This window comes from Rhincodon typus, chromosome 30, assembly GCF_021869965.1.
Source record: "Rhincodon typus isolate 14 chromosome 30, sRhiTyp1.1, whole genome shotgun sequence".
NCBI lineage: Eukaryota > Metazoa > Chordata > Chondrichthyes > Orectolobiformes > Rhincodontidae > Rhincodon > Rhincodon typus.
The window spans coordinates 25457739-25485709 of NC_063361.1; the positions used below are offsets into that span (position 1 = coordinate 25457739).

General features: G+C 42.1%; 1 protein-coding gene across 2 annotated transcripts in view; it reads left to right on the forward strand.

Annotated features, from left to right (window-relative positions):
• ghdc (GH3 domain containing) overlaps positions 1–27971 on the forward strand; it is a 33439-nt gene extending 5468 nt beyond the window's left edge. The window contains exons 3-8 of one of the 2 annotated variants that reach the window (XM_020529372.2): positions 6965–7577; positions 12466–12655; positions 22679–22750; positions 22859–22992; positions 27163–27251; positions 27706–27971. In XM_020529372.2, the coding sequence (XP_020384961.2) occupies positions 6965–7577; positions 12466–12655; positions 22679–22750; positions 22859–22992; positions 27163–27251; positions 27706–27927 (1320 nt within the window). In that variant the 3' untranslated portion in view covers positions 27928–27971. The remainder of the gene's footprint in view (positions 1–6964; positions 7578–12465; positions 12656–22678; positions 22751–22858; positions 22993–27162; positions 27252–27705) is intronic. The other variant, XM_048614455.1, reaches the window with a different exon arrangement.

Here is a 27971-nt window from a genome sequence, read left to right on the forward strand (position 1 = left end):
CCCTCAATGTTGCGCTGACCTGTGAAACCAATCTGAAGCCCATCTAACCTAAACTATTCCATTATCATCCATATGTTTATCCAATGACCATTTAAATGCCCTTAAAGTTGGCGCGTCTACTACTGTTGCAGGCAGGGCATTCCACGCCCTTACTACTCTGAGTAAAGAACCTACCTCTGACATCTGTCCTATATCTATCCCCCCTCAATTTAAAGCTATGTCCCCTCGTGCTAGCCATCACCATCCGAGGAAAAAGGCTCCCACTGTCCACCCTATCTAATCCTCTGATCATCTTGTATGTCTCTATTAAGTCACCTCTTAACCTTCTTCTCTCTAACAAAAACAGCCTCAAGTCCCTCAGCCTTTCCTCATAAGATCTTCCCTCCATACCAGGCAACATCCTGGTAAATCTCCTCTGCACCCTTTCCAATGCTTCCACATCCTTCCTATAATGCGGCGACCAGAACTGTACGCAATACTCCAAGTGCGGCCGCACCAGAGTTTTGTACAGCTGCAACATGACCTCATGACTTCGAAACTCAATCCCTCTACCAATAAAACCTAACACACAGTACGCCTTCTTAACAACCCTATCAACCTGGGTGGCAACTTTCAGTGATCTATGCACATGGACACCGAGATCTCTCTGCTCATCCACACTACCAAGAATCTTACCATTAGCCCCCGTATTCTGTATTCCTGTTACTCCTTCCAAAGTGAATCACCTCATACTTTTCCTCATTAAACTCCATTTGCCACCTCTCAGCCCAGCTCTGCAGCTTATCTATGTCCCTCTGTAACCTGCAACATCCTTCCGCACTATCCACAACTCCACCGACTTTGGTGTCATCCGCAAATTTACTAACCCATCCTTCTACGCCCTCATCCAGGTCATTTATAAAAATCACAAACAGCAGTGGCCCCAAAACAGATCCTTGAGGTACACCACTAGTAACTGAACTCCAGGATGAACATTTCCCATCAACCACCACCCTCTGTCTTCTTACAGTTAGCCAATTTCTGATCCAAACTGCTAAATCACCCTCAATCCCACGCCTCTGTATTTTCTGCAATGGCCTACCGTGGGGAACCTTATCAAACGCTTTACTGAAATCCATATACACCACATCAACCGCTTTATCCTCATCCACCTGTTTGGTCACCTTCTCAAAGAACTCAATAAGGTTTGTGAGGCATGACCTACCCTTCACAAAACCGTGTTGACTATCCCTAATCAAATTATTCCTTTCTAGATGATTATAAATCCTATCTCTTATAATCCTTTCCAACACTTTACCCACAACCGAAGTAAGGCTCACTGGTCTATAATTACCAGGGTTGTCTCTACTCCCCTTCTTGAACAAGGGGACAACATTTGCTAGTCTCCAGTCTTCTGGCAGTATTCCTGTAGACAATGACGACATAAAGATCAAAGCCAAAGGCTCTACAATCTCCTCTCTAGCTTCCCAGAGAATCCTAGGATAAATCCCATCCAGCCCAGGGGACTTATCTATTTTCACACTTTCCAGAATTGCTAACACCTCCTCCTTATGAACCTCAATCCCGTCTAGTCTAATAGCCTGTATCTCAGTATTCTCCTCGACAACATTGTCTTTTTCCTGTGTGAATACTGATGAAAAATATTCATTTAGTGCCTCTCCTATCTCTTCGGACTCCACGCACAACTTCCCACTACTGTCCTTGACTGGCCCTAATCTTGCTCTAGTCCTTCTTTTATTCCTGACATACCTATAGAAAGCTTTAGGGTTTTCCTTGATCCTACCTGCTAAAGACTTCTCATGTCCCCTCCTGGCTCTTCTTAGCTCTCTCTTTAGGTCCTTCCTGGTTAACTTGTAACTCTCAAGCGCCCTAACTGAGCCTTCACACCTCATCTCTACATAAGCCTCCTTCTTCCTCTTGACAAGAGATTCAACTTCTTTAGTAAACCACGGTTCCCTCGCTCGACCACTTCCTCCCTGCCTGACAGGTACATACTTACCAAGGACACGCAGTAGCTGTTCCTTGAACAAGCTCCACATTTCAATTGTGCCCAGCCCCTGCAGTTTCCTTTTCCATCTTATGCATCCTAAATCTTGCCTAATCGCCTCATAATTGCCTTTCCCCTAGCTATAACTCTTGCCCTGCGGTATATACCTGTCCCTTTCCATCGCTAAAGTAAACGTAACCGAATTGTGGTCACTATCACCAAAGTGCTCACCTGGCCTGGTTCATTACCCAGTACCAAATCCAATGTGGCCTCACCTCTTGTTGGCCTATCTACATACTGTGTCAGGAAACCCTCCTGCACACATTGGACTAAAACTGACCCATCTAAAGTACTCGAACTATAGCGTTTCCAGTCAATATTTGGAAAGTTAAAGTCCCCCATAACAACTACCCTGTTACTTTTGCTCCTATCCAGAATCATCTTTGCAATCCTTTCCTCTACATCTCTGGAACTTTTCGGAGGCCTATAGAAAACTCCCAACAGGGTGACCTCTCCTTTCCTGTTTCTAACTTCAGCCCATACTACCTCAGTAGACGAGTCCTCATCAAATGTCCTTTCTGCCACTGTAATACTGTCCTTGACTAACAATGCCACACCTCCCCCTCTTTTACCACCTTCCCTGATCTTACTGAAACATCTAAACCCCGGAACCTGCAACAACCATTCCTGTCCCTGCTCTATCCATGTCTCCGAAATGGCGACAACATCGAAGTCCCAGGTACCAACGCATGCTGCAAGTTCACCCACCTTATTCCGGATGCTCCTGGCGTTGAAGTAGACACACTTCAAACCACCTTCCCGCCTGCCAGTACACTCCTGCGACCTTGAAACCTTATTCGTGACCTGAGGAAGTGGTTCATCTCTTTGTGTGTGTGTTGAGATGTGCAACACATCAATGCATCCAGTGTCCAGTGTGTGACCCAGTGACCTGTCAGCGACCTAGTGCATCTTGTTGCTGTGAAGACTGGATCCTTCCTGCGCTCTCGACTTCCTTTTATTGTTTTTGAAGGCTTATTGTGAATTTAGTGCTAAAATTTCAAGAAATATTGAAATTCAAATACCACTATGATGGCCATTTATTGAAACTAACTCAGTAACTCACATTTTATCTCGATTACAAGGGACTCCCAGAGGTTTACCAGAATTTTAGAGATCGGGTTTCCTTTTTTATAGTTAAATCTTTTGCTGGTGACTGAGTAGATCACCTTTTAATTTCATGGCAATACAGTGGTTGTAGTGCCTTGGTGATTTTAACACACAGACTTTTCATGAATGCTTCTATTATAACTTAAACTGCCGATGTAGGTAGCATGGGAGATTAGAATCTGTGATGTCGTGTACTTGCACGGAACTGTATGCTGCAGAAAGCCCACTATCTTCTGGGCATGTTGCTTGAAATATTAATGCAACAACAACTCTTATTTATTGTTATGATTACTCTTTACTATCCCTTACAGACAACGATGATTCTCTTCAGTAAGCCTGGAAGTGGCTGACGAGACCATTTTGGAATCAGCAGACTGGTACTTGTACGGTCTCTTTCGCATAAAGCATCTTGAGGAGCTTTATAATGCAAAAATTGACATTGGGACAGACTGCTAAAAACTTGGTCAAAAAGCTAGGTTTCATGGAGTATTGTAAAGAAAGAACTGAGGTAGAGAATGGTTGGGATTCCAGGAAGGAATCTCAGAGCTTAAGGCTTTGGTCGATGAAGGCTCAGTTGTTAAACTTGGAGCGATTAAAATTGGGGATGCTCAAGAGACCAGAATGAAGGGAGTGCAGGTATCTCAAAGGAGATTGGGTTGGCACAGATGAAAGAGGAGAAGGGGTGAGGGGCAAGCCCATAGAGGAGTTTGAAAACACGGATGAAGCATCTTAAAACTGATCTGTTGCTTAACTGGGAGCTACTGTAGGTCAGTAGGCACAGGAATCAGCTTAAGTCTCGGAATTTTCGATGAACTCAAGTACGGTGAAAGATCGGAGGTCAGCAAGAAGTAAGTTGGAATAGTAAGGTATAGAGGGAACAGAGAGAATAGATGAGGGTTTCAGCAGCAACTGAGTTGCAGTCATGTGATGTTACTGTGGGAAATACTGAGTGATGATGTGGATATCTGTTTGGTACCGAATGCGTAAGTGTGAGAGGGTGGACGGTAAAGCCATGGCTCATGATTCTTTATTGACCATTCAACAATTAAGAATGGAAGCAGGCATGTGCAATACCAACCAAATGGATGATGGTGGACAGATGTTAATGAGGGATTCTGTGGTCAAGTGTGCGAATGGCTAGCAGACATGACAATGAATAACAGTGTACATTATTCAACTTCACATTGCATATCAATTGTAACCTTGCTAACAACTGTCTCAGTAGCTTACTAGGGCAGGGATGGAAACTTAATTGGAGAAATCCACACTGGAGTTCTGGGAGAGATGGGCATGGATTTGGGAGACAGTAGCGCATTGAAGGATTATGAAGAGGAAAGGAAGGGTGGAGATCAGGCAGTAGTTGTAAGCACAATGCGAACCATCATGGAGTTTGCTGACACAGAATGCATTTTAATGCAGTTAATGCTGACATTTTGACAGTGAACCACACACTCGTTGATGGGAATGAAATGTGTGTGCTTGGAGCAAAGCACAATAGCAGACTCTTGCAATAACTGCAGTTAACCTATGGGCTGTTTAATAAGTGATGGATTCAACAAAGCGTAGCCACAGAATATTGGAAAAGTTATGAAAGACTGTTACATATGAGGGTATTATTGATTATATTTTATATTAATAATATAAAATCTCACTGGAGAAATTAATAATACATTAAGAGCAGTCGGATATGATTTATTATCCTGTTCATGAGCTGATCTGACGAGAGTAGTTCCAAGTTAGCAGTACAGCTCTGGTATCAATCATGTCAGTAGGCCTTCATTGCATTCAGTTTGTAAGTCATTTTTAACTGGTAGAAATGTTGAAAAAGATTTCATAATGATTCAATTCTTACTGGTCAGCTAGAACAGCGATGATGCTTAGTAGACCATTTGTATGTGACTTATACAACTTGAATGTCCACTTTGAATATGTTTTCAAAGACAAACTAGTTCCAATCATTAAAATGCTAATATATGTTCTATGGAAATTAACGATATATGAGGGGTTAATGTTTGTGTAGTGGTAATGTTATTGGACTAATAATCTATTGAAGCAGAGCGTATGAAGTTGTGTTGGTCTGTACGGCCACCAATGGACTCACCCTCAAAGTGGAAGAGACTCATCCTTGTCTAGGAGGGACTGCCAATGGATCCACTGAGCTAGTCCCAGTGATAGAGACTTTAACAGCTGTCATCAATTGTCGGAAAAGCCAATGTAGTCATAGAGTCATAACAGCACGGAAACAGACCCTTCAGCCCAACCAGTCCATGCTGAACATAATTCCAAACTAAACTATCCCACCTGCCTGCTCCTGGCCCATATCCCTCCAAACCTTTCCTATTCATGTACTTATCCAAGCGTCTTTGAAATGTTGTAATTGTGTGCCCACATCCACCACTTCGTCAGGAAGTTCATTCCACATGCAAACCACCCTCTGTGTAAAAATTTGCCTCCATGTCTTTTTTAAATCTCTCTCCTATCACCTTAAAAATATGCCCCCTTGTCTTGAAATCCCCCATCCTAGAGGTCACATCTCAACCTCCTACACTTCAGTGAAAATATCCTAGGCTATCCAGCCTTTCTTTATAACCCAAACTTTCCATACCCGGCAACATCCTGGTAAATCTTTTCTGAACACTGTCCAGTTCAATCATATCCTTCATTGAGCAGGACGACCAGAACTGGTTCATTAATGCCCTTGAGGGAAAGAAATCTGTCATCCTCCTGATCTGACTTGCATGTAACTCCAGACCCTCAGGAGTGTGATTGGCTGTGACCACAAAGTGACCTCTGGGGAGGTAGTTGTGATATCATTGCTGGTCTTAGTAATCCAGAGACCCAGGCTAATGTTCTGGGGACATTGCTTTGAATCCCAGCATGGCAGATGGTGAAATTTGAATTGAAACATTTGGAGTTTTAAAATATGGTGGCCACGTAACCATTCCTGATTGCCATTAGCAAAAAACCAAAATCTGGTTCACTAATATCCCTTGGGAAAGGAAATCTGCTGTTCTTACCTGATCTGACATACATGTGTTGCAAGACCAACATTCCCTCTAAGTTATGTGGCTGCTCAGAGGTTTCATACACACTGATTGTCGGCTGCACGTTGACTTCCACTTTCAGAAGCCCCTGCTGCCCTCAGACCTCGGAGATCCTTGCAGCAGAAAAAGAAAAAAAATTCCAGGGAATATGGCTCCTGACCCATAGCAATAAACCTTCATTGGTTGTCTAGGCCATATCAGATGCAATCAGTTAAAGGGCAACTAGGGATGGGTGACAAATGCCAGCCTTGCCAGTGACGCCCACGTTACATATGTGAACAGAGCAAAAAGGCTGAGTGATCCACTCAGTAATTACGGTTGGGATGGACAGAAGCAATGACCCTAGTAGCATTATCACTGGATTGTTAATCCACAGACTCCGATCATGTTCTAGGGACCCAGGTTTGATCACACCCAGCAGATGATGGAATTTGAATTCAATAAATATCTAGAATTAGGAGTCTAATGATGACCATGAAACTATTGTCGATTATCAGTAAAAACCCATTTGGTTCACTCGTGTCCTTTAGGGAAGGGCTTACCCAATTTGGCCTACATGTGACTCCAGACCCACAGCAATACGATTGCCTCTTAATTGCCCGCTGGGGCAGCGACACCCTCATCCCGTGAATGAATAAAAACAAGACTCAGAACTTACCAGAATGCCTGCATTTGCTGCAGTTACTCCAGTATTTTAAACCAGTTTGTTGCCACTGATTTGTTTGAATACCAACTGAAACTGCCTTTTCTTCCCCTTTCATTATAGGCCTTTGGAGTAGTCTTTCACTCAATACTTGATGTCTACCCACGGACTAGAAATTTACAGTGGACTGCAGCTTTTTATTATTCCCCTAACTGGATGAAATCGGAATCAGGAATTCCAATTGGCTCCAATTTCCCCTCTCTCATGACTTCCATGCTCAGTTTGACAATGTATTCAACACCAGCGGCTGGATTTGAAATTGCGACTGAACCTGAGGCATTGTATGTTCACCTACTTTTTGCCCTGAAACATAGAACCTTGGGAATGCTGGAGGCGAACTTTGCTTCCACAGTTTATCACAGTTTTACTTTATTACAGAACAAGTGGGAGCAACTGATTGAGGACATTAGGCTGGGTCGCGTCAATCCCAAGCTGAAGATTACTAGTGATGTTCGCCTGAAGCTTGAGGCTCAGTTAAAGCCTGATCCTCAAAGGGCCTCCGAGTTGGCTGCAGAGTTTGAGATTGGATTTCGTGGGATTGCCCGTCGAGTGTGGCCCCACCTTAACTTGGTGCTTTCTGTGGATTCTGGCTCACATGAATTGTATGGAAGTCGCCTGAAATGCTTCTACTGTCAAGGGGTCCCTATTTACTCTCCAGTTTATGCAGCCACTGAAGGTAATGATGGCTCAGCCTCTCACGATGTTAGTTCACCTGCTTCTCTGCATTTATTTTCATTACTACATTGTCAGGGTCAAGCAAGTGCAACACCCTCCTTCCCAACTCCAGCACTCTCAGGTATGAAAGCAGAAAGTGCTGGGAGAAACTCAGCAAGTCTTCCAGTCTCTGTGGAGAAAGAAACAGAGTTAACGCTTGAAGCCTGGTATGTCTTTTGAACCTTGTATGCATGTTTCCAACAAAGAGTCATATTGAACTGAAACTGTTAACTCTGTTCTCTGTCCATGGATGTTGCCAGACCTACTGAGCTTCTCCAGCACTTCCTGTTTTTATTTCAGGTCTCCAGCATCTGCTGCAGTTTGCTGTTATTCATCTATTTAGCTGTTACAAACTTACAAACCTAAGAATTAGGAAGAGAAATAGACCACATAGGCCTTCAGTCCTGTTACACCATTCATTAAGATCCTGGCTGAAGTGTTTGCATTAATAATTCGACCTTCCCATCTATTCCTGATAATCTTCAATTCCCTTGCCTAACAAAAAACTACTCACCTTGTCCTTAAAAATATTCATTGGCCCCCATCTCCTCCACCTCCTAAGGCAGACAGTTCTAAAGTCGCATCACCCTCGAGAGAAAAACAGTTTTCCTCATTTCTGTCCTAAAAGAGTGACTCCTAATTTTAAAACAATTTCCCCTGATTCTGGACTCTCCCACAAGAGGAAACATCCTTTTCCACCTTCACCTTGTCAAGACCACTCAGAATCTTATAAACTTCAATCTCATCACCCCTCGCTCTTCTGAATTCCAGTGAGAACAAATCCAGCCTGTCCGATTTTACCTCATGAGACAACCTGCTCTGAACTACTTGCAGTGCATTTCTATCCAAGATGACCAAAACTGTGCACGCACACCTGCCTTTGAGATGTGATTTCACCAATGGCCTGTATAACTGAAGCAAAGTATCCTTGCTTTTATGTTCAATTCCTCTCATAATAAAAGCAGCAATCCATTGGTCTTCCTGGTTATATGCTGTAACTGCACACTAACATTTGTGACTCAAGGCTGAGAACATCCGGATTCCTTTGCGTCTTTGGAATACTAAAGCACAGTATTTTTTATCCTTCCTGCCAAAGTGAATACTTTTACAGAGATAACAAGGTGTAGAGCTGGATGAACACAGCAGGCCAAGCAGCATCAGAGGAGCAGGAAGGCTGACGTTTCGGGCCTAGACCCTTCTTCAGAAAATGTGTGTTCATCCAGCTCTACACCTTGTTATCTCCGATTCTCCAGCATCTGCAGTCCCTACTATCTCTGAATACTTTACAGTTTCCCATGTTATACGCCATCTGCCAGATTTTCGCCCACTCACTTACCTATCTATATTGTATCCTTACTACGTGATCCTCACAATCGTTTCCTACCTATCTTTGTATCATCTGCAAATTTAGCCACCATACCTTCAGTCCCGTCGTCTAAGTCATTGATATGAATTGTAACAGGTTGAGAGCCCGCCACAGACTCTTGCAGGATCACGCTTGTTACATCCTAGCCAGCTGGACAAAGAACATTTCTGCACACACCCTTGTTCTCTACAAGCCAGTCTTGTATCTGTGCAAGTATGTCACCCACTACACCATGAGCTCCTACTTTGAGCATAAACCTTTTGCGTGGATACTTGTTAAATGCCTTCTAGAAATCCAAGTACACTAGGTCAGTGGGCTCCAATTTATCTGCGGTGCATGTTGCTCCTTTGAAGAATTCCAATAAATTGGTTAAACCCAATTCCCATTTTACAAAGTAGTGCTTTTTGTAGAAAAAACATCCCAAGTCATTTTAAAACGCACCAGGAGAAATGAATGCCAAATCTAGGATGGAAACATTATAATTGGTCACCGAAAGCCCAGTTGGAGGTGGATTTGAAGGAGAGTCTAACATGAAGGTGATGCATAGAGTTTAAGAGCAGGGAGGTTATGCTGGATCAGTATAAAGTTAGGTCACAGCCCGAGTATTGTGTGCTGTTCTGGATAATTGACATATAATCCACATTATAGGAAGGAAGTGATAGCACTAGAGAGAGTGCAGAGAAGATTTACGAAGGTAACACATTGTGGAGTTGAAGGAACACAGCAGGTCAGGCAGCATCAGAGGAGCAGGAAAGTTTGCGTTTCAGGTCGGGACCCTGCCAAAGGGACATCAACTTTCCTGCTGAAGGGTCCCGTCCCAAAACGTCAACTTTCCTGCTCCTCTGATGCTGCTTGGCCTGCTGTGTTCCTCCAGCTCCACACTGTGTTATCTCAGACTCCAGCATCTGCGGTTCTTACTATCTCTGAGACTTATAAAGATGTTGCCTGGGCAGGAGGGTTTCAGTCATGAAGTGAGATTGGAGAGACTGGGCTTGTTTTCCTTGGATCCGAGGAGATTGAGATGTATAAAATTATGTGGGGCATTGATATAGTAGGCAAGAAGGAACTTTTCCCTTGCTGGAGAGATCAATGACCAGGGAGCATAGATTTAAGGTAAGGGCCTGAAGGTTTAGAGGAGATGAGAGGGAAAACATTTTCACACAGAGGGTGGTGAGAATCTGGAACTCTCTACTGGCAAGGGTGGTAGAGGCAGAAACTCTCATAATACTTAGGCACACTTGCAATGCCAAGACATACAAGGCTATGGGTTAAGTGCTAGGAAATGGAATTAGAATAATTAGGTGGTAGTTGTTGACCAGCATGGGTGCGATGGGTTGAAGGGCCTTTTTTCTGTGCTGTCGATCTCCAAGACTTTATGAAAGTACCGAGCACTGTCGATGAGCTCACTTTTATTTCGCCTCATGTCTGACTCTCAAAGTTTTGGGAAACTCCGGTGCAAGTAATCATATTTCCAAGAATAATTGTTTGGATTGTGACACAACATCAAAAGTGTAACCTTGTTGTAACATTCATTGTTTTAAATTTTAAAACCAAACATATTTGAATTTTCATAACTCAGTAGAGTGACGTGACTCTTGTTGCGCTGAGAGATCTGGAAATTGTAATTTTGTTTGGACACCTTTATTTTGTCATTTTGGTAATTATCCCATCAAAGAAAACTAGCTGGTAATAAATAAGCTTCATATTCTTACAGTTAAAGCAATGTTACATGTTAGGTTCCTTTTATGCCAGGTTCTGGTGACTGATCCTTGTTATTTCCTAGTGTCTTTTCATGGTAACAGCTGTTTTTTTTTCCCTTTCATACGCGCTCAGTCCTATTTCCCACATCATGAAGAATCTGCCTGAAAGAGTTAAATAAGCCAAGCAACTTATCAGCAGTGCACAAACTACATTGCGCACATTTTTCCCCCAGGGTCGCTGATGCTGTGATTTCCACCCTGCAGTGTGAGCATGACAGATTCTGGAATTGTTTCAGGCAGATGAAATTCTGTAATAAAAGATAACATTGTGGGGGCAGGGAAGTGAAGACTGAATCCTCACCACTAGCATTCTGCCTTGTTTCTGTGGCAGGTAAACACCAAAAGGCTTGATTAGTCCCGGTAACTAGTTTCCATGCTGTATTGTTCATATGCAGTGGAAACCTGATATAACACAGATATTGTTGTCCATGAAATTGAGACTGCTGTATAGCTCAACTACAGACTGATGGTCCCGTGCAAGAACAAAAATACATAGTGGGACTCGGAGCCAGCAGGTAAATCTGAGTTGAGATAGGGATTGAATTAGGTCCAAAAGGTTAATTGGGTTGGGGTTGTAAGATTGGCCTCATTCGGGATCAGGAGACCCTGTGCAATAAGCAAATTTGCAATGTGTTGATCCAAATTACATAGGACTTCCACTGTAGTTCTGTCTATGAGCTGTTAGTCATTTGCCAATCAGCATCCTTTTTGCTTGCAATAAAGATAGTTGTTCCCTTTGAAATTTGGCATTCTTGCATCTGTCCTGATGAGGGCAGGAGGAAAAGCTTCAACAGCATGCCCTTTCTTTTCAGCAATACAGTTATTTTTTGTATTAGTTGAAAATCTCGACATCAGCCTCAGGTGTGCCTGTATTCCTGCCATTGACCTGGAATGTTTGACTTAGGGTGTTGGTCAGGTCGTTTTTTTTTATTTAAAATTTGTTCATGGAATTTGGGTAGTGTTGGCTTGGCCAGCATTAATTAATTGTATCTCCCCGACAGCCATGAAGAAAGTGGTGGTGAGCTACTTTGGTGAACAACCTTGGGGGTGCTGTCTGTTAGGGAGGGCGTTCCAGGATTTTGACCAAGGAATGCTGATATATTTCTGAGACAGGAAGGTGCGTGATTTGGTGGGGAGCCTGTGGGTAGTAGTGTTCCCATGTAAATCGTTGTGCACAATTGTTGATGACCCAAAGGCACATCTTCAATCATAAAGAAACCGATGTGGACTAAGCCATTTTCGATATTTTTCTGTCAAATGTTGATTCATGCTGAGCTAAAGTTTGCAGGGAGCCATCTACAGCCTCTCCAAGCCTTCACCCTTCTCCGCGTAAGTGTCAACAGGCTACAGGACTAGAGCCCAATTCTCTGATTCTCATGATGTTCTCTCAAACATTTTCTAACTGGAATCATTGAATAGGTTTTTTGGAGTTTCATTGACCTAGCTCAAGGGTGCAAGTAGCACCATTTTCAAAAAAAAAATCAGACTCCAGTTTATTTTGTCTGTAACAGCTTAAATCTAGAGTGCACTGCCTGACAGCCTGAGAGCAGATTCACCCTTTTCCTAAAGGGGATTGGCCAGTTAGAAACAAAGAAAATATTTTGAGGACTACAGAGGAAAGGTAGGGGCGTGGTTCTGGCTTAGTTGCTGATAGCAGATGGTCATGATGGACCGAATAGCCACCTTCAGTGTTTGTGATTTATTGTTTCTGTCTGTTTTCTTAGGACTCATTGGTGTGAACCTATGGCCAGAGAAGGAAAAACGGCATTACCTCTTATGTCCACACTCGATGTTTTTTGAATTTATTCCTGTTGATCTCTGCAGTGAAGAACAGCCACAAACTCTGTTTCTGGATGAAGTGAAGGAAAACGAGTTATATGAACTGGTAATCACAAATGCTTCTGGTTTGTACAGGTACAGATTATAATTTTACTTAAAAAATACATAAATGACAAACTCTAACTCATTCTTTTTCATTTGCCCTTACAAGTCTTTCCATTTTGTATTTTTGTGTTGTCTAGATGGCATCCAAGACAAAATGTTTAAAAATGCCTAAAACCTTTTTATAAATGTTGCTGGTAATTCAATCTCTTCTCATCTCCCCAGCCCAGCCATGGAGATGTCAGGAACCAGGTAGAAAAGCACACTGCACTTAAGCAAAGCCTCCTGACAGCAATGGTTCCCAATCTTCCCAGTATCAAGCCACACTTCAATGAGGCAAACAATTCCATGGCACACCCACTTTTTTTTCCAGTTGACTCGATGTGAATGTCCACGCATGCTCAGTGCTGAGTCTCTGCACATGTGCGGTATCTGAAGTCTACACACGTACGGCTCTGCAGATACGTGCATGCGCAGTCAGTAAGGGTGCCTGGTATCAGCAGATATAGCCTTTAGTGAGAGACACGGAGGTTCCACAGGAGATTGGAAGCGCAGACGCAGCCTTGGTGCTCAGGGAAAGTGCTGCTGCTTCCTGAAAGTTTCACAGCCGATATTATGTATTATCTTGGTGTATGTTAATTTTGGACAGTGTCCTTTTAAGAGGTGAGTCACATGAGCACTGGTGAGTCATTAGCCAGTTGCAGGCTTGTTCAGAACTGATTTGTCCTTTTACCAACTACGCAAATACAGAATAAAAACCTACCTGCTGGGTTGCAGTAAGCAACGAGTTTCTGTGCTCCTTATTCCTGACTGGAGCCTGGTAACTGCCCAGTACAGAATAACACACTTTATACCTTGTATGCTGTGGCACAGCAGTTGAAAACCACAGCCTTCGAGGTGTTCCTGGAGGTTGTCGTAGGAAGAAGGGAAATTCTTTTCCCTAGAGATGACAACCAGAGGCTCTCCTGGCTGATGACGGCAGCCTGGGTAGAGGTGTCTGCTGAGGGCTGTGGCTCAGAGCAGTTCATGAGAACCTGGCTCTGGTGCTGCAAGAGGGTGAATGATCTGCTGCGCTCTGCCAGGGTATATACCACTGTCTGCTCAACGTTTCATCCTCTTGTGAATCTGAGTTAGCTTTATAAGCTTGTCACTGCAGAGGACTGCCACACAAAAGGCCAAGTGTCTGTCACTTCATGGCAGCTACTAGTGTGGCACTACTGGCAACACCGTGGCACTGCCTCTCGCACAATTACAAAGTTGACACTTGAAAGGATCTGCAACTTCCAGCAGCTTGTGTGCCCTCAGGTCACTGATCTTTCATTACAACAGGAGAATGTGGACATCTGACTGCTTCACACCAAAGGCTTGCGTGTAACAAGGACACAAACACAAAAGCTGGCCTTTATAATTAAGACCCCTTTGGTGTTTGGCCTTTTCTATGTTTTATGTTCAGGTTTGCTGTTAGCAGCCAGTGTGGCATCTTCACTTGGGCAGTCTTTCTGACCTGGTCTCTCACTTCTGTATTGAAACCATTGAGCTGGACTACATGTGATTAGGACTTCACACTCGCTGATCAACATGGTGAGGTTTCAGCTCACACACTGTCAACGTTTGTGTAAAGAAATGCCTTTGATTATGAAGAAGCCAAGCAACTGAAGACATTTATAGTCACCTGAGCTTGAAAGAAGACTTATAGATACTCAATTTTGTGAACACCGATCTGCAGTCATGAGCGTAATTCCAATGTGCCATGAATGTTCAGGAAAGCCGACCTGTCTGAAAGATTCTGAGAATGTAAAACTTTAACCCACCATTTGGAAACTATATTCTTCTCTCCCACCCACTTATGTTCCCCCTTCAAACAGGTCTGGTTGGGGGAAATTCTGACCAAAAATGCTGAATGTGATTTCCAAAAATCTTATGCTTAACATCATATTTAATGTGTGAAAGTACTCACTTGATGTAGGAACATCTAATCTCTCAAGCTGGTTAATCATTCAGTTAGATCATGCCTAATCTTTAATTAACTCCACATAGTCTTGTATTCATTAGTACTTTTGGTCAATAAAAATTGATCAACATTGAATTTGCAATGGACAATTTATTATTCGAGGAACAAAGTTCCAGACTTCCTCCACGCAAAAACAGTTTCCTAATTTCACTCCTGAGAAGCCTTGTTGTAATTTTTAGATTGCCTCCTTGTCCTTGATTCTCAGTCAGGAAACAGTTTCTCTTTATGTGGGATTGACAGTGGTGGGAAGGATGTAAAGAGATACTAAGGTTGAGTTAGTCAAGTTGAGTCAGTAGGCAAATACATGGCAGAAACAGTGTACCAGTGATGTACAAAATGTTGATGCATGAAGAGACCTGGGCGTTCTTGTACACTGGTAAAGCAGACGTATAGATGCAGCAAGCAGTCAGGAAGGCAAGTGATATGTTGGCCTTCAGTGCAAGAGAGTTTGAGTATAGCAGCAAGGAAGACTTGCTTCAGTTGTACAGGGCTTTGGTGAGACAGAGCCTGGAGTATTATGTGTAGCTTTGGTCCCCTTACCTCAGCAAGATTATACTTGCCAGGGGGGGACTGCAGAAAGATTCACCAGTCTGATTCCTGGGATGGCAGGATTGACGGGAAATTGGGTCAACTGAGCTTGTGTCCACTGGAGTGTAGAAGAATGATAGGGGATCTTGGGGATTGAAACCTAAAACTATGACAGTGCTGAGCAGATTGGCTGCAGGGAAGATGCATCTGTCTGTCTGGACTCGATGGTTCTGGAACAAATGATCTCCTATCACAGATACAAGATACACCATTTCGGACTGAGATGAGGAGAAATGTCTTTATTCGATGCTGAATCTGTGGAATTCTCTTTCCTACAAGGTGTGGAGGACAAGTCACTGAATATATTTAAGAAATAAATGCATAGTTTTCTAGAGGCTAAAGATATCAATGATATGGGGGCAGAGCGGGAGTATGCACTGAGGTAAAATACCAGCCATGATCGTATTGAATGGTGGAGCATGTTCAAAGGGCTGAATGGCTTACTGCTCTTATTTTCCTATGTTTCTGTTTCCTTAATAGCTTGAAAATTTTGATCAAGTTCCACTTATTTTTCTAAAGCCCAGGGGACACAAGCTTGGTTTGTGAAATTTTGCCCCATAATTCAAACTGTAGAGTTGAAGTGTCCCTGTAAATCTACACACAATCTGCTTGCTTTGAGGGCAGTATAACCTTCCTAAAGGTGTGGTGCTCAGAACATCTTGTAGTACCTGATGTGTGGTTTATGCTTTGTATAGCTAAACCATGACCTCCTTGTATTTGAGTCCTCTAAGTGTTTAAGGCCACCAACCTTACTAGCCTTTTGGTTATTTTCTGTACCTATTCTTGAGATTTTAATGATCTCTATACCTGGTCTCCAAAGTCTTTTCCAAATGCCACTGCTTCTAACTTTCAAGCATTGAGAAAGTGGCATTCTGCACTTAACTCTATTTATCATCATAGAATCCCTACAGCGTGGAAACGGGCCCTTCGGCCCAACAAGGCCACACCTACCCTCAAAGCATTCCACCCAGACCCATCCCCCTGTAACCCACCTAATCCACACATCCCTGAACAATGCGGGCAATTTAGCATGGCTAATCCACCTAACCAGCTCATCTTTGGACTGTGGGATGGAACCGGAGCACCCGGAGGAAACCCATGCAGGCATGCAGAGAATGTGCAAACTCCACACAGACAGTCGCCCGAGGGTGGAATTGAACCCAGGTCCCTGGCACTGTGAGGCTGCAGTGCTAACCACTGAGCCACCATGCCGCCCTGGTTCCATATCCATTGCCTAACAAAATTCCATTAATTTTACTGTTGGCATTTCCAACTTACCCAAACTCTGCAGCTTTTAAGGAGGGAGTTTCAAATTTCACAAAGCCTTCATATGATGAACTGAAGACAGTATGCCAAGCTATAGTTCAATCAGAACTTTGTCTAAATGCAGAAAAACCTGCATCCTTTTTGTTTTCCAGACCTCTTCAAATAAGGGCTAATATTCCATTAGCCAATTAATTTTTTTTGTACTTTTAGTATATAGTTTTCAGTGATTTCTGTACATTGGCTCCTAAATCTCTCCTCATCCATTTAAAAAATACACTGACCTATTTATCTTGCACTCAAAGTGTACGATCTCTCACATTTTCAGACAGTTTTATCTGTCATTGATGGATTTCAAAGTGGGTAATACAATGTCCCCATGCAGTTTTACCCATCTATGCTACTTCCTGTGCCACCTACCTTTGTGTTGCCAGTAAACTTGGATACGTGGCTCTTGATTCCTTTATCTGAAATCATTGATATTTTTGTGACCTCTAACATTGTCTGTAACTTGTGTGAAGGTTGGTCTTTTTGACAAATCCAGCTCTGATGAGATCTGATGCAAGTGAAGATCAGCTTTGGCAGAGCAGAAATGACCTTGTCAAGGTTTTTTGATGTTGTTGTAAGACACTGCAGTACATACCTTAGCCACAATGTGGTGCTCTAATATGAACTCTTTTGTTGCTATATAAAATGTCCATCTCTGTCTCATCCAATAGCACTGTGAAAGGGTCACACCCAGTGCTTTGTGCAGTGGCAAGAACCTTAGGCACAGTAAAAACCAGCACAAACATTTTGAGAATCTGGAGCTGTTAAAATAATGGCAACCCATTCCCTCTCCATTTATCAACCTTTGCTGTAGCACCCTTGGTTTCTGTTTTCTCCTGTTTGATTTATTGTCACATGTACCTTGGTACGGTGAAAAGTTTTGTTTTATGTGCCGTACAGACAGATCGTACCCTACAAAGATGATTGAACAGAGTGAGGAATACAAAGTTACGGCTGCAGAGAAGGTGCACAAAAAGCAAGATCAACATTAAATTTGAAACTTGAGAGCTCAATTCAGAAGTTTAATAATAGCGGGGTACGTGTATTTAAGCTTTTGTATCTTCTGCCTGACAGAAGAGGTTGGAAGAGATTATAACAGCGGTGAGAGGGGTATTTGATTATCTTGGCTGCCCTTCTGAGGAAGCAATAAGTATAGATGGAGTCAATGGGTGGTTTTCTCTTGAGGCAGCCAAAACATGTTGATGTAAAGTCGCCATAGACCTGTCATTAGAGGGAGCGAGAGATGACAGGTGGTGGTTTAACCTGAAGGTCACCACACCTCAGGTGAGGGGAAAGGTTGAGAAGGTGGGACCTTTGTGGTAACCTCAGCTGGTGCAGGAATTAAATCCCCGCTGTTAGTATCGTGCTGCATTAGAAACCTAGAAACCAACCATCCAACCAACTGAGCTGACTGATCCCATGCATTCTGATGTAATCTTCTGCCAGAAGCCCTTTACAAATCCATTCTTCAATTCTTCACATCAGCATCATCAGTGTGTGTTAGCGAGTTGTTGTGTTGTACAGAAAATCATAACAGAACGACACAATGTCTTCCCCTCATGTTCATTCAGAATCACTGCAAAGTGCTGAAAACAGAATTGTCACTTATTTCTATTCTTCTGTCACTGCCCTCCCCACTCACTACCACCAGCCCTTTGCACTTAACAGTCTGTTATTGTCCAGAAAGACATTTATAGTGAAGAGTCATGCTGGAATTGACGTTTATTCAGTCTTGTATTTATTTATTTATTCAATCACGCTGTAGTTTCAATAAATGTCCCTTCATACATGCTAAAGTGAAACTCCAGTTAATGCAGTATTTGCATAAAACTAAACATGATAATACATTATCAAAGTGCACAATAGTGCCCGAGAATTTACCTGAGGGCATCTTGAGTATGGGGCCCATCTGCTCTGTATGGCTTGGCTTACAAATGGTCAACTCGCATCACTTTATCCATTGACTGAGCTATGGGTGTTTTTATTTAAAGTAGTTAGCTTTGTTGCTGCACTGCTGTCTGTCAAGCTCATTACTGCTATTGTTGTCGTATATTAAAGTGTTACCTAGCCTTCTGAGTCTCCATGTAGGAAATTACGTCTGATTATCATTCAGTAAGTGTACATGAACAATACTTTTAACATTATTAGCTGCTCCCTGGACCATTTTTAAGGCGTTGATAACATAAAGCAGTTGAGAACGTGCACTAATAAACTTAGTTGCACCATCTTTTTTGCATTTCGAGTCTAGTTACTCACTTTGTCTTATTTGTGCTAGAAGTTTAGATTTCATTTAAGCTTTTGTTTGTAAACAGGAAGGCAAGTGGGAGATTTGGGTTGGTTGATTGTGTGACACTTCACTCCAGGGCCATAGGCAGTGTCTTTTCTTCCCTCTACTTATACCAATCAGGCATAACAACAGACGCAACAGTCTAGAAATCTAATAAAAACCAAAAGAACTGTGGATGCTGTAAATCGGGAGCAAAAACAAAGTTGCTGGAAAAGCCCAGCAGGTCAGGCAGCATCTGTGAAGGAAAAAACAGAGTTAACGTTTCGGTTCCGGTGACCCTTCCTCAGACCTGCTGGGCTTTTCCAGCAACTTTGTTTTTGAGCCTAGAAATTTAGCTGCAATGTACCAGATTTTCAGGCAATAAACAAACTAAGCTTCTCTGAGAGGAGATTGTAGAGCCTGGATTAGTAACCCAGATCTATCTGGGGAGTGGGTTCAAATCTCACTGCAGCTGGCGGTGAAGTTCACTAATAAATTGAAATATAAATTTATTGTCAGTGAATATTACAATGCAGAAATTTTATTTCTGACGGAAGTGACTTTATTTTTTAAGGGTCAGGAACTCATCTTTTTACAGCAGAGCGTCAAAACAACATTCCCAAGAAATTTTATGACCTAACCTTAAATGACTTGAAATGCTACCTGGACAGATAAAGGCTGAAGTGTTTACTAAATTGAGCTTTTATGACTCAGAGAGTGTGATAGATGGAGAGGCCAGAAGCAGATTCAGTTCAGAAGAAACGATTCATACCAGCAGATGAGCTCTGTAGCAGCCTTGAGGAAAACACATAGAGAGACTCACAGAATCCCTACAGTGTGGAAGCAGGTCATTCGGCCCATTGATTCCACACCAACCCTCTGAAGAGCATCCTACCCAGACCCACACCTTATCCCTCTAACACTGCATTTCCCATGGCTGCTCCACCCAACCTGCACATCCTAGACACTACGGGCAATCTACCGTGGCCACTCCATCCACCCTGCACGTCTTTGGACTGTGAGAAGAAACCAAAAAATCCAGATGAAACCTGTGCAGACACTGGGATAATGTGGAAACCCCACACGGACAGGCGCCAGAGGGTGGAATGGAACCTGGGTCCTTGGCGCTGTGAGGCAGCAGTGCTAACCACTGAGCCACCGCGTCACCCTAAAAACAGTGAGCTGTTTTCCTGAAGGTTGTAGGAAAGGTCAGAGAGCTAACCTGGGTCTCTGCCTCAGAGAGAGAGGGAGAATCATATCTGCTGCTCTTGTAGAAAATCGCTGAATGGAAGCTATTGTGACCTTGTCAATTGAATAAGAAATGGAAGTGTGAAAAAGGAGTGGCACCTCAGTTTGGTGTCAGAATCATACAATTGTTATGGTGCAGAAGAAAGCCATTCAGCCCATCATGTCTGCACTGGCTCTGTGAGCATTCTAACCTTGTGCCATTCTCCTGCCTTTTCCCCACAACCCTGCACATTTGTTTCTCTTTAAATAACATCCAATTCCTCTTGAATGACCCAACTGAACCTGCCTCCACTGCACTTACAGCCAGTGCATTCCAGACCCAACTGCTCTCTGTGAAAAGCTATTCTCTTGCCTTGCATTTGCTTATTTTCAAAACATTTTAAAACTGTACCCCCTCGTTCTTGATCTGTGTACAAGTGGCAACAGTTTCACCTAACAAAACAGAAATTGCTGAAAAACTCAGTAGGTTTGGCAGCATCTGTGGAGAAAAATCAGAATTAACGTTTTGGGTCCAGTGACACTTCCTCAGAACAGTTTCTTCCTATTCTGCCCAAATCAAACCTCTCCAATCTTTGCTTTGAACTGAACTATCTGATCCTTGGAACCATTTTCTTAAAACTGTTCTGCACTGTCTCCGAACTTCAGCTGCATTGAACTTCAGCTGCCACCGAAATCCATCAATGTGTCAACATCCTTTTGAAGTTCTACACTGCCTTACAATTCTCCCTGACGCTGTGTCATCTGTATACTTTGAAGTAGTCCCCTGTACACGAACATCCAGATAATTTACATGTATCAAGAAAAGCAAGCGTTCAAATACCGACTTCTCGGAAACTGTGGTTCCTTCTTCCACTCCAAAAATACTTATTAACCATTGCTCTGTTTCTTATCCCTCAACCAATTTTGTATCCACATTGCCGCTGCCCTTTTAACAATGACTTTCCTCACACGGCTGTTGTGTGGCACCTTCTGGAAGTCCATGTACACCACGTCACCAGCATTCCCCTCATCGATCCTCTTCCAAAAAAAGTCTCCAGCAAGTTCACTATAGATGATGATGTTTGTGCTTTGAACACTTTGACCAGTTTATGTATTAAAAACACTTTAGCCAAGCTAAAGTGGATCAGACAAAGGGACCAAACTGGTTTGCAGTTGAACTTGATGTTATTAACAAAATATTCCTTATTTAACAACATCATGTGAGCATTTCCCAAATTTCCACAATATTTACTGTTTACCTAGCTGTATCCATCTGAGGAAGGGTATTACCCACAGTGATCCACACGTTTGAGCTGGGCGTTTGGAAACTCCTTCCTTTCTGATGTAGGGCTGGCTCTCTTCCACGAAGGTGGGTCTTGCAGGTCAGGGTGGATTCCCTCCTGGATCTTCTTAGGTTGCCACCTGCTGTTCTACCACAAGTCTTGCTGTGAGTTTTGACGGAGTGGGTGGGTCATTGCTGTGGGTCTGGAGTCACATGTAGGCCAGACCAGGTAAGGATGGCAGTTTCCTTCCCTAAAGGGCATTAGCGAACCAGATGTGTTTTTTCCAATAATCTGACAATAGATTCATGGCCATCATTAATTCCAGATTTTTTTATTGAATTCAAATTCCGCTATCTACTTTGGCAGGATTTGAACTGGGATCTCCAAACGTTTTCAGCGTGTCCAGATTAACAGTCTAGTGATAATACCACTAGACCGTAGCCTTCCCTGATTTGCTATTGAAAACTGCATGACTTTGATACATCAAGGGTTGACTACTTGCACATTTGACTGCTGACCTCCATTCCTCCAACCTCTATAAGTCTGTTCATCTGAAATGCCCACTTGTATCTTAATTTGCACACAGTCCTACTCACCCATAACCCCTGTCCCCCCTTGACCAGTATTGACTTCTGGTCTCTCAACAGAATTATTTCCTAAAGCTCTCAGCCTTAAAATTGAATTTCTTCAGATCTTTGCATCTTTTATATTTCTGTAATCTCCTCTAGATGTACAAGCCTGTTCACCCAAATTGTTTTTTTTTTCCTTTGACGTTGGTTTCTGCGCCATGGAATATGTTTCTAAGTTAAAAGCACGGTACAAATAAAAGATGTTCCTCTTCTGAGTGTCAGATTTTGTGCACTGCAATGGGATGCTAATGAGGCAAGATCTCAGCAGAGATACACATTGTGGTTTATTTCTCATTTGCTGTTCAGGTTAAGAGAGCCTGCCCCCATCCCAGTCTCTACATTCCGCAGCGTAAGAGAGGACAGAGCTCTCAACTGCTCTCATTGCACTCTGCAACTGCATCTGAGCTTAGAAGCAATCTTCAAAGCAGCAGCTCATAGCTCGCCACTTTCTGCAAATATTTGAGCAAGGCTTGCAAAATATCCTGTCAATGAATTTATGTTCCAGTTAGGCTTTACTTCTTCACTTTGATCCATTTATTTTCTTCTGTGTAATTGGCTGACTCAACACTATCCCATGTTCAAGGGCATGCCCTAATGGTGGCATAGTTTGAAATTGTTTTGCTTTGAAGTTTAAATAAAAATGAAATTCAAAACTGAACATTAACATGTACCTGTTCATTCACATGATGCCCAAAGCAAGCTGTGTTTGTATGCGTGTGAAATGTTTTGATTTTGTTTCAGATATCGGATGGAGGATATCATCAAGATAGTGGGTTTTCACAATCAGTGCCCAGTCATTGAATTTAAATACAGGTGCTTTTGGTTTAATTTTTAAAATCATTATCATCTATTTACATTAGTCCCTGCACATTATGTTCCTGAATTTCTAAACGTAGGCATTTGTTCCTTTTGCATTGTCAGATGGGGCCAGTTGTTAAATGTCAGGGGAGAGAAAATCCTGGAGGAAACCTTCTATCAAACACTACTGCGAGCCGTTAGCCTGTGGCCTGGGGCAGTGCTCCTTGATTACTGCTGTGTAGAGAGTGGCCTTTTAGGTAAGAGCTTGGTATCTGCTACAACTAAAGGTGCGAGAATCACAGTTGAATCTAGAGCTTGTACCATCTGTCTAATTTTATAAGTCTGCTCATGTCTGAAACTCTGGATCTTAAGAATATAAGAACTTAGGAGCAGGAGCAGACAATTCAGCCTCTCCAACGTGTTCCACATTCAATACAATTGTGGCTGATCTCATCTTGGCCTCAACTCCACTTTCCTGCCCAGTCTCCATAATCCTTTGAAATTTTTCATTTGTGATTCATTTGTGTCGTTATCCCTTAGTATTTTGATGGCGGGCTAGATTTATTTTGAAGGGATTTGAAAAGGAACTTGGCTGTTACAGTCCTTTCACCCCTTAACCTTTGACACAAGTGGACAAACCCACCCCAACTGAGCAAAAGAAAGATTAGCATCTTTCTATGACAGATCTCTCACTATCAATCTCGTGAGACTTGGCCAGGTTTAGTCCTTTAGGTTACTGCCCAGAATTGTGAATAATTTAGTATTAAATGGTCATTGATCAGTGAAGACTGTCTGGAGTATGAATTGGAAATTTTACCCATGCAGTAAGAGGTGATCCTGTGATGTTATGGGTATGGTACATTTTTGTCACCTAAGCAAACAATTAATACAAAGGCAAAATACAGCAGCTACTGGAAATCTGAAATATAAACAGAAACTGGTGGAAATACTCAAGGTCAGGCAACAGCTGTGGAAAGAGAAACAGTTAATGTTTCAGGTTGGTGACCTGTCATCAAAACAAATTGACTATATCTGTGCTGTCCTGTAATTGATCTAGGATGGCCTTAGTTCTGAAGCTTATTGCCAAAAGAACTAAAATGTTCCACTGTCCAGCATTGAATCATCTTCACCTTTGGTGAACATAAACCAGTTCATCATAAAGTGGTCATTGGTTTAATAGGTCCCTTATTTCAAGCTGTGCATATAATGTGAGCGTTACTAGACAAAAGGGGGTTGAGCGTATATCTGAGGATGATGGGCGCACAGCAATACTTATGAGATAACCTATCAACCACTTGTGTGTAGTCGTGGTGGTTCTGAGGGGGGAGCTTGAATGAAAGATGCTCGTTGTGGCTGATAACTAAGACTGTGTTATTTTAAGCTGTGCATCTTTACCATGTGCAGGTCTATTTTGGCTTGCTCTCTGTCTGCTATCTGGAGATGAGAGTATGGCACTAGTCATTCACTTTTTTTATTTCTATTCAATTTGGCGAATTATTTCATTGTACTGAACTTGAATGTTGATGGAAAATGTTGCAGTTTTGACAAAGCTTTTACATCTTCTCTCATTAGGACATTCGTATGAATAAAGGAGAACAACTTTTTTGTTTTACACTGCATGAAAAGAGAGTGACAGTCATTGGCAAGGGACTATGATTGGTAAAGGGCTTGCCATGGAGAATGGACCAGTTAGATTTACACATGTTGCACTTGTTTTAACTGACAAAATAGGTGACACCCATTCTCTGGTTTATTCTTCAAGGCAATGCCGTGCACAATCAGAGTCAACCTGCCCGGTTTAAATTTAAGCAAATCTTGGCATTTAACTGTCGGTCATCATTCTCTATGATAGTGCCTCTACCAGAGTCTACTTGTCAACCAAAACTGTATAGATATAAAAAAAAAAGTTTTTTCTTTTCCCCCGTTGTTCTTGTGGATTTCCTGATCTGCGCAAAACAAAAAGCTTTGACAAAATCTGACTGTTTTTCAGCAATATTCACAATCCAGTTTGTAGAGCAACTCAAAGAGATTCCAAGATTACATCAAAAAAGACAAATATTTGGTGATCTCAGTTTGGAGGACATGGGGCCAGGTCAGACTATCAATATCAAGAGAACATTTGTGAGATTTAACCCAAAAGTAACTGACTATAAACCCACTCTCACATTCATGCCCCATTCACTGCTGGAATTGTTTTTCTAAGGAAAATAAATCAAATTAGGTTATATTGTTCAATTAAAATGCTGCAGATGAGACTAGAAAGATGCAAATATCTTCCCCAGCGGCAGAGTGCAGAGCTACAGTTGTGAAGATGCTGATCAATTACAGGACAGCACAGATATAGTCGATTTGTTTTGATGACAGGTCACCAACCTGAAACATTAACTCTGTTTCTCTTTCCACAGCTGTTGCCTGACCTTGAGTATTTCCACCAGTTTCTATTTATATTTCAGATTTCCAGTAGCTGCTGTATTTTGCCTTTGTATTAAGAGTAGGAACTTGTGGTTTTGTTCTGTCATTTACACTTCAAGCATTGATTTAATTGTGTGTGTGTAGCGTTCATGTCAATGCTGACTGTGCAGCAATCACTTGCCAATTCTCTCTGAGTAAACTACCATGCTAACTCTGACATTAGTGCCTAAATCAAGCACTGTCAGAATTCCCCAATTCTTGTCCTTTGTGCAGCTCTTATTTGATATGATGAGGGGCACTGTTTTCTTTCCTATGACAAGGATTGTCAAATTTCTGAAACTGGGCCACGAAAATCAGTGAGTGAACTGCACGTGTCTACAGAATATGAGGGCCTGTTTCTGTTTACAAGCACAAGGCTCTGTACGGCAGATATGGATCAAATGTTGATGGGCCACACCGCCATCAACAACTAAATAGCATCCTAATGAAATAAATTGATACAAAGCCTTTCGTAGGAGTGCCAGCAAACAAAATTTGGCGCTTAGCCATTGAAGATAGTAGGGCCGCTGACCAATCATTTGGTCAAAGAAGTCAAGTTTTAAGGAGCCAATTTAAAATATGAAACAGATGCATAGATGATTAGGGAGTGAATTCCAGAATTTAGGATTTTGGCAGCAAAAGGCACAATACCCAGGGTGGAATGAAGAAGATTGGGAGAACCTCTGAGACCAGAATTAGATCATAGAATCCTTACAGTGTGGAAACAGGCCCTTTGGCCCAACAAGTGCACACCAACCCTCAGACCCATCCCCCTATAACCCACCTAATCTACACATCCCTGGACACTATGGGACAATTTAGCCAATTCACCTAACTTGCACATCTTTGGACTGTGGGAGGAAACCAGAGCACCCAGAGGAAGAGTTGCAGATAGCAAGGAGTGTTGTAGAGGAGATTACTGGCTGGAAATGGTGCTGGAAACTCAAGAAATGCTGGGGCACCTTGAACTCAGATCTGGAAGACAGTAGACCCAAATGCCTTCCACACAAACATAGACCACTTCATCGTAAGGTCACGGGACAACCACAAACCAGCAATTTTTTAACATCCTGCAGAGAACAGTGCACAGACTCTCTCAGATTCATTCTGCCCTTTCTCCGGCTTTTCATACAGACTAGTAAAACTGAGCCCCAAAAACAATGCACTGAAGTCAGCGCTTGCTTTTGATCTCGCATGTACAACCACTTGTGAGCACAATCCAAATGTATTCAAGTTCATTTCTCTGTTTCTACATTTTAATAGTGCTTTCTCAAAAATCATTAAACTTGACTGTTTTTATAGCACTTTAGCTGTGTATGCTCACTACTCTGAACTAGAATACTGTCAAAAAGGCTCCTTTTGTAACAAACATATTACTGTATTTGATACTTGTGCCCAGCATTGTTTCGTCTGCCGACATCACCAGAAGTAAATTGACTGTTCGTTAATCTCATCGGGTACCTATGGGACTTTGCTATGTGTAAATTAACTGTTACATTTGATCACATAGCAGTGATTGCACTCCAACATTAATTAATTGGTTGCAAATTACTTTGGGATAACCTGGAGACCTGATAAAGCACTTTATAATTGCAAGCATTCTCTTTCCTTCCATGTACCAATACATTCCTCTGGCTAAGTCCTATGAGAAACATCAAATTAACCTATTTATTTGTTTATTGAGGAACATTATCGTTGCTGAATACATTGATAAACTTTGGCAATTTATTGGCAGAATGGCCCAATAGGAAGTCAATAAGTAGAGTCTGGTCCTCCAGGAGCTGACTTCCATCAGCCTGTTCAGCAATTATGGACATGACTGAAGATAGAAATACCTGACAAAATGTCTGCAATATTGGGTAGTCTGATTTTACTTTAAAGCTGTTTACTATCTACTGTAAAATAAAGTGTTACAACACTGTTCATGGCTAATGTGCGCCACGTATGTTGCGGATAATTGAAATTTCTTCTTTCAGGATCATTTTGTGGCAGCTCAGATCCTCACTATGAGGTTTTTGTTGAAATAAAAGGGGTCAGAAACTTATCAGAGGATCAGCGTTACAAGGTGAGAGGCTACTTCTTATTGTCCTGGGAAAGGGTTAATGCATATTTGAAGTTGAAGTTGATTTTCCTCCCTTTTGGGCATTGTTAGGATGCCAATGTGTGACGATAACATTTGTTAATATAAAAGTCAGCAAACCCGCATAAACTAAGCATTTACAACAGGAAGTAGCTCAAAACTATACCGAATGAAGGAGCTATCGTTAGCTCATTATTTGTGAAGTGGAGGAGCTGATGCCATTGTCACTGGGCTAGATTCAAAATGGCAACCCAGCAGCTGGTAGAATTTAAATTCTGCTCTTAAATCAATTAACTATAAACTCTGGAATAGAAAGCTTGTCTTGAGTGATGACTATGAATGATCCTCAATTGTGATAGAAATCCACCTGTTTCATCATTCTGCGTAGTCATTTTTTTCAAATATCACCTTACTGGCGTTTTCTTTCCTATCTCATTAGCTGGATCAATGCCTTCAGGAGGATTCAGAGCTGTACCAGTCATTTAGACGCAAAGGTAGCATTGGACCAGTGAGAGTTCATATTGTGGCACCAGGCAGCTTCAAAGAGTTGATGGATTTTATCATTGCAAATGTAGGTACTTCCTGCAGTCAGTTCAACATGCATCGTATTCTGAGGAAAAAAGAATTTTTAAACTTTATTCAAAGAAAAGTAATTTCGTAAAATCTTTGCTCATACATTATATTACTCTTAAATTTGTCATATTG